This window comes from Neoarius graeffei, chromosome 21 (genome assembly GCF_027579695.1).
Source record: "Neoarius graeffei isolate fNeoGra1 chromosome 21, fNeoGra1.pri, whole genome shotgun sequence".
In the NCBI taxonomy this organism is placed as follows: Eukaryota; Metazoa; Chordata; class Actinopteri; order Siluriformes; family Ariidae; genus Neoarius; species Neoarius graeffei.
In genome coordinates this window covers 2,318,991-2,333,670 of record NC_083589.1, presented here as the reverse complement: position 1 = coordinate 2,333,670, position 14,680 = coordinate 2,318,991, and the positions used below count along the sequence as shown (strand labels likewise).

General features: G+C 42.4%; 1 protein-coding gene across 1 annotated transcript in view; it reads right to left on the bottom strand.

Moving 5' to 3' along the window:
* LOC132869645 (scavenger receptor cysteine-rich type 1 protein M130-like) overlaps positions 1 to 14,680 on the bottom strand; it is a 67,796-nt gene that overhangs the window by 34,015 nt on the left and 19,101 nt on the right. The window contains 15 exon segments of the mRNA XM_060902937.1: positions 5,117 to 5,179; positions 5,544 to 5,606; positions 5,706 to 5,768; positions 5,973 to 6,050; positions 6,161 to 6,226; positions 6,529 to 6,591; positions 10,713 to 10,811; positions 11,349 to 11,482; positions 11,553 to 11,634; positions 11,855 to 12,157; positions 12,618 to 12,651; positions 12,832 to 13,187; positions 13,410 to 13,739; positions 13,928 to 14,248; positions 14,333 to 14,647. Coding sequence (XP_060758920.1) covers positions 5,117 to 5,179; positions 5,544 to 5,606; positions 5,706 to 5,768; positions 5,973 to 6,050; positions 6,161 to 6,226; positions 6,529 to 6,591; positions 10,713 to 10,811; positions 11,349 to 11,482; positions 11,553 to 11,634; positions 11,855 to 12,157; positions 12,618 to 12,651; positions 12,832 to 13,187; positions 13,410 to 13,739; positions 13,928 to 14,248; positions 14,333 to 14,647 — 2,370 coding nt within the window.

Below are 14,680 nucleotides of genomic sequence, written 5' to 3'. Positions count from 1 at the left end.
TGAACCATTATAGACCAGACTCCAATCTCAGCTTCCTATCAAAAGTTCTGAAACGTGCTGTTGCACCTCAGTTATATCACCACTTTGCTGGAAACAACTTGTTTCCTAAAATGCCATCAACCTTATTGTCAACACCACAGACCAGAGACTGCACTGCTTCGTGTCCATGATGATCTGCTCAGAGCTGCAGACAAGGGTTTTGAGGCTTTGCTTGTACTTTTAGATTTTTTGTTAGCCTTTGACACCAGTGATCATGGCATTTTGCTGTGAAGACTTGAAGAAAGGTTTGGCTTCTCTGGCCTCGTGCTGGCTTGGATCCAATCTTACTTTGAGGATCGACACCAGTTTGTCAGTGTTATGAACTTGACCTCATCTACATACAAACTTGATTGTGGCGTCCACCAAGGCTCTGTCCTTGGTCCTGTCTTCTTTTGCCTTTATGTTGCTCCACTTGAAGATGTACTGGCTACTCATGGGTTATCTGCCATGACGTATGTGGATGATGCACAATTGTACATCATTGAGAAGGGCGGCCACGATAACACTGTTCATGTGCTACAGAACTGTTTGAATGATATAAAGACCTGGTGCCTAAACAATAAACTAGTTCTAAACAATGGCAAAACTGAACTGCGACTGATCCAGTCCAAGTTATTGCCGTCTGTTTCTGCAATCTCGAAAGTACGATTTGGAGGCTCAGAAAACTCACCAATGCCTGAAGCTCATAATCTTTGTTTATTGTTTGACCACAACTTGTCCTTCACTCAACGGATCAACAATTGCTGCAAGACCTCCTTTCTGGCTCTGAGTCAAATTAGCAAGATTCAAAAGGGCCTGGATCAGCCACCTGCTGAGAGGTTGGTCCATGCCTTTGTTACATCAAGGCTGGATTACTGTCACAGTCTGTTTTACAGTCTGCTGGAGTACAAGCTCAAGAAACTCCAACGTGTCCTAAATTCAGCCGCCAGAGGTGTAGCATGACCTCAACATGGCGAAGACGTCACCAATGTCTTGAAGAGGCGACACTGGCTGCCAATTAATGCCTGCATCGAGTATAATGCTGCCGTCATCACCACCATTCATGGGAAGGCGGTGGACATGGTTGAGGAGTACAAGTACTTGGGCACAATCTTTGATGATAAACTCAGATTTGCCTCCAACACAGAGGAGATCCTCAGAAAGTGCCAACAGCGACGGTACCTCCTGAGGAAGCTTAAGTCCTTTGGGGTCAGCAAGAACATTCTGACTACTTTCTACTACTCCTTCACTGAGAGTAGAATGTTGTTTTCCATAACCTGTTGGTTCCATTCCCTTAGCCTTCAGTACAAAAACTGCCTGCAGAGCACAGTCAAGGTGTGCTCTAAAATTATTGCCCCCTCAGGTCACTCTCAACACTGTGTGAGCAGCAGACAGTAAACTCAGTGAGCAGGATTCTCCAGGACCCTTCACATATCCACAGACATTTGAGTGCGTCCCCTCAGGACGCCGGCTGCATTGTCTGAGCTGATGAACACAGAGGAGAAGAGCGAACTTTGTCCCCAGAGAGGTTCAGCTCCTCAACTCTCTGCCATCCTTGTCCCTCTCCTCACCCCTCCAGCCCCTTCCCCCTTCTTCACATGCACTCAAACCTGTCTGGTGCATTAACCACCCCCTCTGTACACACACCACTTTAAATATCGTCTCTGCTGTGATTGATCCTTCTCCCTCAGAAGCAAATTGCACCACACGATATTTTTGTATATACTGTTTTTTAAATGATCATATTTATACATACTGTACAGTTATTTATCCACATACTGCCACCTTGCATACTGTCATATTTTTAGGTTTAATGCATGATGATGATCTCATCTCATTATCTCTAGCCGCTTTATCCTGTACTACAGGGTCACAGGCAAGCTGGAGCCTATCCTAGCTGACTACGGGCGAAAGGCAGGGTACACCCTGGACAAGTCGCCAGGTCATCACAGTTTTACAACATTATTATTACTTATGATTTGAATACTAATCTTCATTTCGTTTAAATTGTTTTCATAATATTTCTTACAAGTAAACACTAATTTACATTTGCTTTTCTTGTTAATTTATTTGCTCACATCATGATTTTTATTGTTAGAGAATTGAGACTCTGAAATGCTTTGAAATAAATTATTAGATATTTTTACAGCACACACAGAGACTCGATACATGTTTCAGATTCATACACATTAATAACTAAAAATAAATTTAGTGTTATTATTAATCACAGGGGGGCGGCACGGTGGTGTAGTGGTTAGCGCTGTCGCCTCACAGCAAGAAGGTCCTGGGTTCGAGCCCCGGGGCCGGCGAGGGCCTTTCTGTGTGGAGTTTGCATGTTCTCCCCGTGTCCGCGTGGGTTTCCTCCGGGTGCTCCGGTTTCCCCCACAGTCCAAAGACATGCAGGTTAGGTTAACTGGTGACTCTAAATTGAGCGTAGGTGTGAATGTGAGTGTGAATGGTTGTCTGTGTCTATGTGTCAGCCCTGTGATGACCTGGCGACTTGTCCAGGGTGTACCCCGCCTTTCGCCCGTGGTCAGCTGGGATAGGCTCCAGCTTGCCTGCGACCCTGTAGAAGGATAAAGCGGCTAGAGATAATGAGATGAGATGAGATTAATCACAGGACAATTTTTCCCTCCACTCGATGGCAGTAAAGCGCTTCCAACCTGAGATTACTGTTGAGTGAAATGTGTTTTTCTCTGAACTGACCTGTTGAGGGGGCTGTTAGGATGCTGCTGGATTATTATTATCTCATCTCATCTCATCTCATTATCTCTAGCCGCTTTATCCTTCTACAGGGTCGCAGGCAAGCTGGAGCCTATCCCAGCTGACTACGGGCGAAAGGCGGGGTACACCCTGGACAAGTCGCCAGGTCATCACAGGGCTGACATATAGACACAGACAACCATTCACATTCACACCTACGGTCAATTTAGAGTCACCAGTTAACCTAACCTGCATGTCTTTGGACTGTGGGGGAAACCGGAGCACCCGGAGGAAACCCACGCGGACACAGGGAGAACATACAAACTCCACACAGAAAGGCCCTCGCCGGCCCCGGGGCTCGAACCCAGGACCTTCTTGCTGTGAGGCGACAGCGCTAACCACTACACCACCACAGTTATTATTATTATTATTATTATTATTGCCAAACCCTAAACATTATAGAAAACAAAAGATCATAATAAAAATAAAATCGGGGATCACGGGCTTCAGCCGGGTTTCAGTCCAAATCAAACCACAGCAGCACTTCATCAACTTCTGTCAAATCAGAACTCGATGGTCCCCATAAGGAAAGTGTTGTTGTTGTTTGAACAATAAATAAATCAAAGAGGCAAAATGTGTCCTTTTCATTCCTGAGGTTCAGTTCAGCTGCAGTCACAGCATTAATTAAGTGCATTAATAATGATGTCAGTGGAAGGTCCTCAGAAGGACAGGAAGACTAACGTGTGTGTGTTTACATTTATTCATTTATTCATTTAGCTGAAGCTTTTATGATACAGTGGCGATGCCGAGGGTTAAGGGTCGAGCTCAAGGTGGTGCTGGGATTTGAACTCACAACCTTCTGATCAGTCAATAAATGCTGTTTTATTTTTTACTGCCTGAGATGTTCTATAAGGGCATCAACCACAGATTCATCACTACAAGAGCCGCTCACTCAAATCCAACACACATCGTCACATTATACTCAAAATAATCAAAGCACTTTTATTTCATTGAATGGATAAAAATAGATGATTGTTACACAATATGAAAAAGAGCCAATAAAACTCTGCAGAATGTAAAATATTGACTTGTTCTCATTGTGGAAAGATAAAAAGTCACATTAACTTGTATATTGTTGATGAAGATGTAATATTAAAATGAACTGGCCATCACTCATTTAAAAAGTGAGAATATTGAATTAAAGCTGAGATTATAAAACAAACATCTGAGAATATTCAATGAAAACTGAGAATATAAAACACAATCCTGAGAATAAGGAAACAAACCTGAGAATTTAAAATGAAAATCTGAGAATACGTAATGAAACCTGTATCTATATTTATGATACTTGCATAGACTATATCTGGCTTGTAACATCGCCAGCTACCGAATAAAAATGACAACAAAAACGCAATATAGCAAGCGATCTAATGAGCACGCCATGGTCTGAATATTTCATAAAGGAATTCTTGAATCCGTCTCAATGAGATGTTTTACAGTTAAAAGCACAGCATTGAACATAAAGGTAAATGTGTCTTTAAAAATGTAAAAACACACGTTGTTTTAAGGAATCCAAAGATTTGGTGTTCTTTTGCCAAGTGGCTTATAGTTACTAAGACATTTGTAAAAGAGTGAATAACAGGTTGATAAATGTAAAAGATGAAGATGAATATTATATATGAGTTGAGCTGAAATAATTGGTGAGATAAATGAGGTGTGGTGTGTCAGTGATATTGAAGCTGACTTATAGCATTAAAAGTGTTGTAAAAGAAAAGCTGGAGACATTGCATTAGGGAATATGAAAGGTGATTTAACTCTCCTCCTCTATTTGCTAATAACTCGGGGAAAATGAACACAGTTCAGGAAACATGACATTATTGGAAGGATAATAAAATCATTTTTTGTGTTTATAAAAGTTGAAATGTAATTTCCTGAGAAAAGGCCTTTGGTGGCGTGTCTCAGTCACATGGTCCCTGTCTTTCTGAGATTTCTCCTCCACGTCATCATATTCTGTAAAATAAATACATCGACCTCTTTAATAGATCCTGTGTATTGTATTAATTGGGATGTAAAACCTTAAAAATACAGTCAGTGATGCACGATGTGGGAATGTCTTTAATATTCTATCAATAAAAAAGAGAAAAAAGGAGATTTATCAGTTCAGCTTTCTTAAAATGAACACAGGCCATGTGTATAAGATGTGGAAGTAAATGAGACATAAATATAGGTCTTATCTAAACTGTGTAATAAATATGACGGCACTTGTTCAATGACAGAATGGAGATTACAGAACAGAAAGCTGATATCTATATTATATATGGTATAGAATAGAGTCACGCTTTAACTTTGCTGCCTTTGCACTCACGTACATTACCAGAATAAACAACTCACTCACTTTCTGTCTCTCCTCCATCCTGTTCCTCAGTGATGACATCATCATAATCTTCTGGACCGTCTCCTGAAGAAATCAATGAATCAGTAATAAACCACTGTGTGTGTTGCTGTTCTAGTAAAATACTGAGTTACAGGGTGGTGTGATGAAGCTGAGTTACTGCTACCACCCTCACGTTGATCATTTACCTACAACAGCATGTCCCCAAGTGGTTTATTCCTCTTAGACCATGGGACTTTGCCAACAATTTCAGTTTTTCACTGAGTAAAGAATTAGATCTTGTACTTTTCATCCATTTATAGTTACAGATAATGTTGTATATCTTTGGAAAAATAAGTTTGTTCCTTTGCTCACTGATGTCATCGCAGCTATAAACAGTGGTTCCCTCAGCAGCTTTTCTTTTTTTGTTTATTTCCAGATAAAAACTGACCTGTGACGATGTTTGGGTTTGTTTCCATGGTAACCTCATCATCGTAGTTCTCGGACACGTCCTCTGTCAGAATGTGGAGATAAAAGCGATTAAATCCACATGAATGTCATTAATGATGGTTTGGATGCTTGTGGATGCGACACTGTCACATTATTATCATACCTGTCAGTAAAACTGACTTCTGATCAGCTGGAATGGCGTCATCATAATTCTCTGCTTCATCCTCTACACCAAAACACAGATATTTAAAGAGAGTTAAAGTTGACTGAAGTGGCAGTTTGTACACGGTGTATTTGATGACGCAATGCAAAATGACTTCGTATACATGTCAAAAATGTCACGACACACAAAGCAAGAAACAAACTGATGTGCAGTGTGCGTGTTTAATTTCTACTGCTTTCTAAAACAAATCCCCAAACAGAACCACACCCTCCACGTTATCAGGGATCGGTCCAGCAGTGATGGCATCATCGTAGTCCTCTGGTGGCTCGACTCTTCCTGTATCACCTAAATGAAATAAAAGCAGAGGGTCTGTACAAACAGCTCCATCACATTCTGACCTCATGGTTTCATGTCAAGTCACTAAATTTATGGGATCAGTTCACAACTGCACCCACTTTTGAAGTCACTGGTGTCGATGACATCATCATAATACTCCGCCTTTTCTCCAATCCCAGACTTGACTGTAAAAAGAACCATTTGTTTGTTTGGGGTTTTTAAACACATTTATACTCAATAAAATCCTCATCCAAAGAAGCTTTGATCAATTTGATAAGAGGGATTTCAGAAGCTTAAAGTAAGATCAGGTTGATTGTGAGATGTCATGTATCAGCATTAAAACACTGGAGTTACTGTAATTCTTCGATACAATACATCATAATCACGTCTCAGAAAGGACACGTTTAGTCATTTCTGATTTTTAATTGCAATTCTAGTCTCGTTCAGTTCATGGAGTTCGACAAACTCACACTCTGGGCTTTTTTACCTGAGAGAAGCTCATCATCCACATGCTCATACCCAGAATGCTGTTCTTCAGAGAGGAGACTTCCTGTTAGAGGAGAGCAGCACGGTCATGAGACACACACACACACACACACACACACACAGACAGACAGACAGACAGACAGAGAGAGATGCACCTGTACAGGAAAACATTCACAGGATAGGTGAACACAGGCGGAAAAAAAGATGAGTTGCAGGTGTGTTTTGAGATTTTAAAGGACAGCTGGTGCAGATACCAGAAAATTGTCAAAGCTGAAAAGACAAAATATTTTTCTGATATTATTTGAAATAACTGTCATAAAGCTCACGTTCTTTTTAGTGCCATTAACACTGTTCTTAATTCCCCCCAATCTGCTCGTCCTGATGTTTCCCCAGAAACCTGTGAAAAATTCCTCCACTTCTTTGTGGACAAGCTTGCGAGCCTTAGAGCATCATCTCACCCCCTTCTTATGAGCCGTCTATCACTGTCACTCGCTCTGCTGCTTTTACCCACTTTGAGCCTGTGTCTCTTTCTCTCTGAAAGGAAATTATTGGTCAGATGAAATCTTGTCCCCCCTCGCCTTTTTCAAGAGATTTTGGAAACTGTTGGCCCAAACATCCAAATGGTTATGAACAGCAGTCTCTCCTCAGGTGTTGTTCCAGTATATTTGAAGCCTGCAGTAGTGCGACCACTGATCACAAAACCTCATCTGGACTCTGCAGTCCTCTCCGATTTTACACCAATTTCTAAACTCGCTTTCAAAAATTCTGGAGAAAGTTGTGCTCTTACAATTGCATTCTTTTTTTAGACACACACGGCGTTCTTGAGGTGTTCCAGTCTGGTTTTAAAGTCCTTCACAGCACTGAATCTGCACTTTTAAAAGTTTGAACCATCTTTTATTGGCTACTGACTCCAGGGATTCTGCCGTTCTGATGCTTTTCCATCTCACAGCTGCATTCGACACAGTAGACCACAGCATCCTCATCTCCTGCCTGGAGCATTGTGTGGGCATTAAAGCTCCTGCTCTGGAGGGCTTCAGCTCTTACTTGTCCTGTACTGGCCTTCCTTCACTGACTCCCTGTAGGGTTTAGGATCCATTTTTATTTTCCAAAAACAACTCATTAAATGGGCGAGCTCCGCCCTCTCTCTCTGACCTTTTACAACCACACGTCCCATCAAGGTCACTCAGGTCACTGACCGGTTGCTTTGGGTGTCGCGTCCCAAAATCGAGGTTGAAGCCCAGGGGAGATGGTGCCTTTGCAGTTGTCGCCCCCAAACTGTTACTGTTGGATTATTATTTTTGGTGATGTTTATTTTTTTCTTCCAAAAGTTTTTGGTTTTGTATGAAATTTTAACTGCTGGTAGCCACAGACAACAGAAACTCACTGACCCAAGATGAGTGACCTTGACCTATTTTTCAAGGTCACAGAGCACATTTTATGTGTTTTTTGTTGAAAATGTAATTTCATTTATTACAGTATCTCCTAAAAATATCAGGATTTCCCCCTGGATTTTATGTAAATAAATGATGAGCTCATTTCTTGCAGAAAAATCTCCAATGCCAGTCAAGTGGAAAGTGATGCGTTCTGGACTGTGGTCGAAAACGGTTTGTTTCCTCAACAGCCAAAGCCACAACATGTTCATAAACACCAATGGTGCCAAAAGTTATGATTTGCTCTGGACCAGTGCAGGTTCTTCTTTGGTCAAGAATTCTTCATCAGTTTTTGAAAAATTGAATTTAATGTATTTTGGCGCTCGCAAAAATGGTCACTTTCACCATTTCACCATGAAATATTGATTTTGGCTTCTAATATGTTCCAGTAAACGACCCCAAACACCGACCCGTTCTACCAGAATCAAGTGTCTAATCTGACCTTTGACCTACTGTGAGAGGTCAAAAAGGTCATTTTCTGTTTCTGACTGTACTATTTTCAAAAAATCATAAAAATAGTTTCAGATTTACAGACAATGACCTTGTATTTTTTCTTTAGTGCATATTCTTTTGAAGATTATTGACACATTGATATATTTTATCAAAAGCTGGAGATAAAAATGACAAAAATTCCCCAGTGTGATGGTTATCCCTGAAAATTTGCGTTGGTGTTTTCTCCACTTTTACCCGAAACTATGACCTCGACATAAATTAAATGTATTATTCACTGTGTATAATTTACATCTGTTCTTTCTTTTCGTTCTGTCAAATCACAGGTTTCTCTGATATTTTCAGCTCTAAAGTCTGAAAAACTATCAAAAGAGACAAAAATGTCATTTTCACCCTGAAATAAAGTTTTTGGCTGAGAACATGTGACAGTAAACGACCCCAAATATACACCCATTCTCCCTGAATCAACTGTCAGATTTGCCCTTTGAGCTCCTTTGCGAGGTCGGGTCGGTGATGTTCAGTTTTTAATGCACTAATTGCGTCAGCTGTTTCCATGGACAGATACTTTAGGGAGTAAACACAATCTTCAGTGCAGATTGTAATGGAAATAAAACACAAACAGATGGAGTTTGTATAAAATGTTCCAGAAGAGGAAAGTTGTGTTTAAAAAGAGAAGTGGATGAGATTTGTGTGTCAGTGTGTAAGAAGAGAAATCATCGTCAGGCTTTTAAAAAGTGTAACTGGTGAACAGTGCAGTGAAAGTGTAGATTGGATGGAGTGTAAATGCATTGTAAGAAGAGTAACATTACACAACTCTGTGTGTGTGTGTGTGTGTAGGGGGAACTGTCTGGAGTGAGCCGCGAGGTGAATGTCGCTCAGTGTGAAGCAAATGGTGCGAGACTGTTAACATTAACATTATCAGTTTACATTTGAAATAGATGAAGATTCAAAATTATCAGTGACATTTTCAGATTATTATTATTATTATTATTATTTTATGGTGTGATTTGTCTCTTAACTTGGTGTTTGTGTGTTATTGTGGTGTTTTATGGTGTGTTGTGATGATTGTACAGCACTGTGCTCAACTGCTCATCTCATCTCATTATCTCTAGCCACTTTATCCTTCTACAGAGTCGCAGGCAAGCTGAAGCCTATCCCAGCTGACTACAGGCGAAAGGCGGGGTACACCCTGGACAAGTCGCCAGGTCATCACAGGGCTGACACATAGACACAGACAACCATTCACACTCACATTCACACCTACGGTCAATTTAGAGTCACCAGTTAACCTAACCTGCATGTCTTTGGACTGTGGGGGAAACCGGAGCACCCGGAGGAAACCCACGTGGACACGGGGAGAACATGCAAACTCCGCACAGAAAGGCCCTCGCCGGCCATGGGGCTCGAACCCGGACCTTCTTATTATGAGGCGACAGGGCTAACCACTACACCACTGTGCCGCCTTGCTCAACTGCTGTTGTTTTTAAATTTGCTTTATAAATAAATTTGACTCGACTTGACATTCAAACGCAGCAAATCAGAAGCTTTAATAGAAGTTTATCAGCAGAATTCTGTCTCGACACCACATGGACTCCAACAGCACACGTCCTCTCACACACACTTATTTTTATTCATTTTTGGTAAATCACACACACACACACACGAGGGAGAGAGTAATGCACCTGTACAGGAAAGGGGAGGGGGGGTTACAGGAAAGTTCACACACACACACAGACACACACACAAAATCAGAAGCTTTTATAGATGTTTATCAGCAGAATTCTGTCTCGACGCCACATGGACTCCAACTGCACACTTCCTCTCACACACACTTATTTTTATTCATTTTTATTGATTTGTTGTAAAGAAATAAATCTCAGTGGATTTGGGGGAAAATATTGTTTGAAGGCCCGCTCCCACAATAACTCTAACTATAAATAACTGGGTCCCCTGCAGTGTATGTGGTCGGTGCTCACACCAGAGCGATATGGATCCCTATAGCCCAGGCCTGGGTTTATCCGTATCGCTGCTTCTGGAGCGATGTTTCCAGGCCTGGACCTGATCCCATCAAACATCTGACCAATCAGCTCATTGTTTAAACCAACAATCATGAATATTTATTTCCCTGAGGGTCAGGACCAAGCGATATTATAGTGGGGATTATAGTTGTGGTGTTTCTGCTCCAGACTGGAACTAAACTCAGGCAGAGGGAGAGTCAGAGTTGGAGTTATAGGTAGAGTTATAGTTATGGGTGTTGTGGGACCGGGCCCTCAGTGTGATGGAGATCAGTTCACATCTCACTCACCTCTTTGAGTGGAGCTCCTGCTTCTTCTAGTGATGGATCTGTGGTTGATCTCCTCATAGACTGCCTCAGGCAGAGTCTTACGCCTCGTCTTAGAGACACCTGGGAGTGGATAATAATAATAATAATAATAGGGGCGGCACGGTGGTGTAGTGGTTAGCGCTGTCACCTCACAGCAAGAAGGTCCGGGTTCGAGCCCTGTGGCCGGCGAGGGCCTTTCTGTGCGGAGTTTGCATGTTCTCCCCGTGTCTGCGTGGGTTTCCTTCGGGTGCTCCGGTTTCCCCCACAGTCCAAAGACATGCAGGTTAGGTTAAGTGGTGACTCTAAATTGACCGTAGATGTGAGTGTGAATGGTTGTCTGTGTCTATGTGTCAGCCCTGTGATGACCTGGCGACTTGTCCAGGGTGTACCCCGCCTTTCGCCCATAGTCAGCTGGGATAGGCTCCAGCTCGCCTGCGACCCTGTAGAATAGGATAAAGCGGCTAGAGATAATGAGATGAGATAATAATAATAATAATGAGTTTGTAATTGTGAATAATTCTGAATACCAATTTTGAATAAAGTGTGAGATTGTAAATAATATAATCCAATAATAGAGTTGGTGTTGTAGAGAAAAGAAAATGTGTGAATATGTCGTACCTCTCCTGAGCGCTCTGTTCTGGTAAAACAGGAGCAGCAGAAGCACTAAGGCCAGGAAGAGCAGCGTTCCCAACACAAAGAGAACCAGTGGAGGGCTGGATGGAGCTCCAGCTGATGGAGGAGTTTGAGTGGCTCTTACTGAAGTCAGAAACACAGAAGAGGATCTCGATACGACACTGTAATCATAAATATTTAGAAAAATACTGAACAGTAGCAATTATTGTACTGGAACAAATATACAGACCTGATGTGGTGGTGGGTGTCGCCGTGGACACAGTGGATATGTCTGTATTTACAAAAATAAAAAAAAAACATTTCTATCCTCCAATAAAAATAAACTCTCACTCAATAAGGTTTATGAGACCCTAATGAGTGAATTACTGTTTCAGATCTGAGCTTTCAGGATTACATCGAAGATTATAAATAAAAGTCAGCAAGTTTTAACACTGGGAAAAAAGTGTAATGAGCGGAGACAGAAAGCTGAAAAGTTAGTGCACCCCTCTGACCTGCACAGGTGACTCCAGCATGAGAGCAGTCAGTGTGGTTCTTCAGGGAATGATGACAGTCCCACAGGTGAATCTCATCCCCTCGACACTTCACTCTGTTCAGCCAGATCGTCCCTTCACCAGAACCAGGAACATTCCTCTCAGCTCTCAGCACCGACCCACAGCCCAGCTGTCTGCACACCACCTGAGCGTTCCTGATGTTCCACTGATCATCACAAATGGAGCCCCACGTAGCGTTATGATACACCTCCAACCTCCCAGAGCAGCTTCCATTATCTCCCCTCAGCCTGAGAGACCAGCGCTCTACATCACACACATCACACATGAGGAAACACACCCACGCTGAAGAACAGCTCCAGTCACACAGCTCACTACAACACAATGATAATACAACCTTATATTGCACTCAACATGGGCTCGTTTACCAAAAACACTTTCTGAGGTCTTCTGAAAAAGAATGTCATACCAACTCCATATATAGGTGTTTACGTTGATGTGTTATTCATAAATAAAGGAATGAATTGCTGCTGAATTAAATCATGTAAAGCAGTAAGATCAGCTTTGGGTTCTGTTTCCTGATTTGATCTCTGTTGGTTGAATTTTCATGAAGTGTGAGGAAGATTGATGCCCTCAGGATGGTTCGATGAGGAAATCCATTCAAGTCCTCAGAAAATGATTTTATAAACACATGAGGAAATATCTTTTGTCACTAACAAATGCAAATGAAGAACAGTACAAAAAGCTTTTCCTTATCCATCCTTACTTGAGCAATGTTTCTGAGAGGGAAATGAAGAGCACTTTTCTCGTGGATGGAGAGACTTTCCATCATCTGCAGGAATAAAATACATGCATTAATGAAAAGGTTTCACATGCAGGTTTATCTCTCAGAGCAGACTTTCCTCAGACTTTTCACAGGATTTTTTACCAAATACACTTTATATTTCAGCAACATTATTATACAGTATTCACAATGAAACACTGCAGTTTATGGCAATGGACAGAAGCAGAAAAGTCTGAATCCACCCACCTGTACAGGTAATATGAACCACCTCATTATCATTATCACAGCGGTTCTGTCCCCAGGGTGAAGATGGACACTGCCACAGATTAGAGTCATGTTTCCTACACTTCAGATGATCCAGCCAGTTCGGAGCAGATTTTACTCTCGCTGCAGTGTTTGACAGACTGCCATGTCTTCCACAGTTCAGCTCTCGACACACCATGTTTACTGTCTCATCATCCATCTGATTGTGACACACATTACCCCAGGTTCCATTGTAGAACACTTCCAGATTCCCCTCACAGCCCTCCGTGAGTCGGATCTCTTTAAACTCTGCTGGAAGAAGAACGACTTCGACTTCATTTGTAAAAATCCTGTTTTATTGACTCAGTTAAAGATGTGTAATATTATCTTTCTGTAAAAAGATATTCAACATGGATGACATTTATAAACAGCTCCTTACTCTCATGCTGAATTTCAAGAAATTTGGAGCTGAGTTTTGAAACACAGACATGTCCATATTTAACAGGTTTAATCTCAGTCATCACACTGTACCTGAGCACACGACTCCTACGTCCTCCTGGTGTCCACATTCACCCTCTTCACACCGCTGAAATCTGCAGTTCCACAGGGATGTCTCGTTCCCCTCACACTCCACCTCATTCAGCCATATGGACCCAGTTCCAGGACCAAACCAGGCTGGTATGTGGGTACTGAGGGCCTCTCCACACTGCAGCTGTCTGCACACCACCTGCGCATCCTCAATAGCCCACGAGTCATCACACACGGTCCCCCACGAGCCGCTGTGGAAAACCTCCAGCCTTCCTGCACAGTCTCCACCAGAACCAACCAGCCTGATGGAGCTGTGGGCGGAGTCAAAGATACCTGCAGTATGGCCCAAAATAAGGAAAGACCAAGTGATTTAACTTTTCTTTATTTCATAAATTACTTAATATTAATATCCCTTTGTAGACTATGTGATTATTCTGTGTATTTAATAGAACACTTTAGAATGATAAAACATTGATTCCTGTTGTTAATTGCTGCTCATTGGTCGGTGTTGTGCTGCTTACCTGAGCAGGTGATGTACAGCTGTTCCCCGGAGCTGCAGTTGACATTTTGTGCTCTGCTGCAGTTCCCCAGATGAGCTTCAGTCCCAGAGCAGCTGAAACCCGTTACACACATGTGTTTGTGTTCAGTGGTGGATGGAGAGGAGCGGTAGTTCAGCACGGAGCCACAGCCCAGCTGTCTGCAGAGCACAGACGCCTCAGACAGACTCCACGAGTCCAGGAGAACTCTCCTCCAGTCCTGCCTGAAATAAATCTCCACCTCCCCCTGACATTCGCTCCCTCCAGACAACCGCACTCGCCCCTCATGAAGCGCCACGGATGATCCTGAAGCAGAAGAACATGGTCTAAATATTCTAATGAACACTGACTTTATTCACTAACGTGGTGTACATGACATTAATATCTCACCATTACAGATGACTCCAGCATCGTTTTGATGAGAGCATGCAGCTCGACTCCATGATGAGACGCCACATTGTGAGAGGTGTGTCTCATTCCCCTGACAATCAAACACATCAGCCCAGATGGGGTCACGCCCCTCCCCAAACCATTCGACCTCCACCACAGCCACAGCACTCCCACAATCCAGCTGTGCACAGAGAATATCTGCAGCTCTCATATCCCAGCTTACAGCACAAACTGTGCCCCACTCACTGAGGTACTGAAGCTCCACTCGACCAGAACAGGAGTCCGGTCCATTCACCAGCCGCGTCCCTGTGTGAGCTGAACAAACAGCCGAGAGCTCAGTGAGAGAGG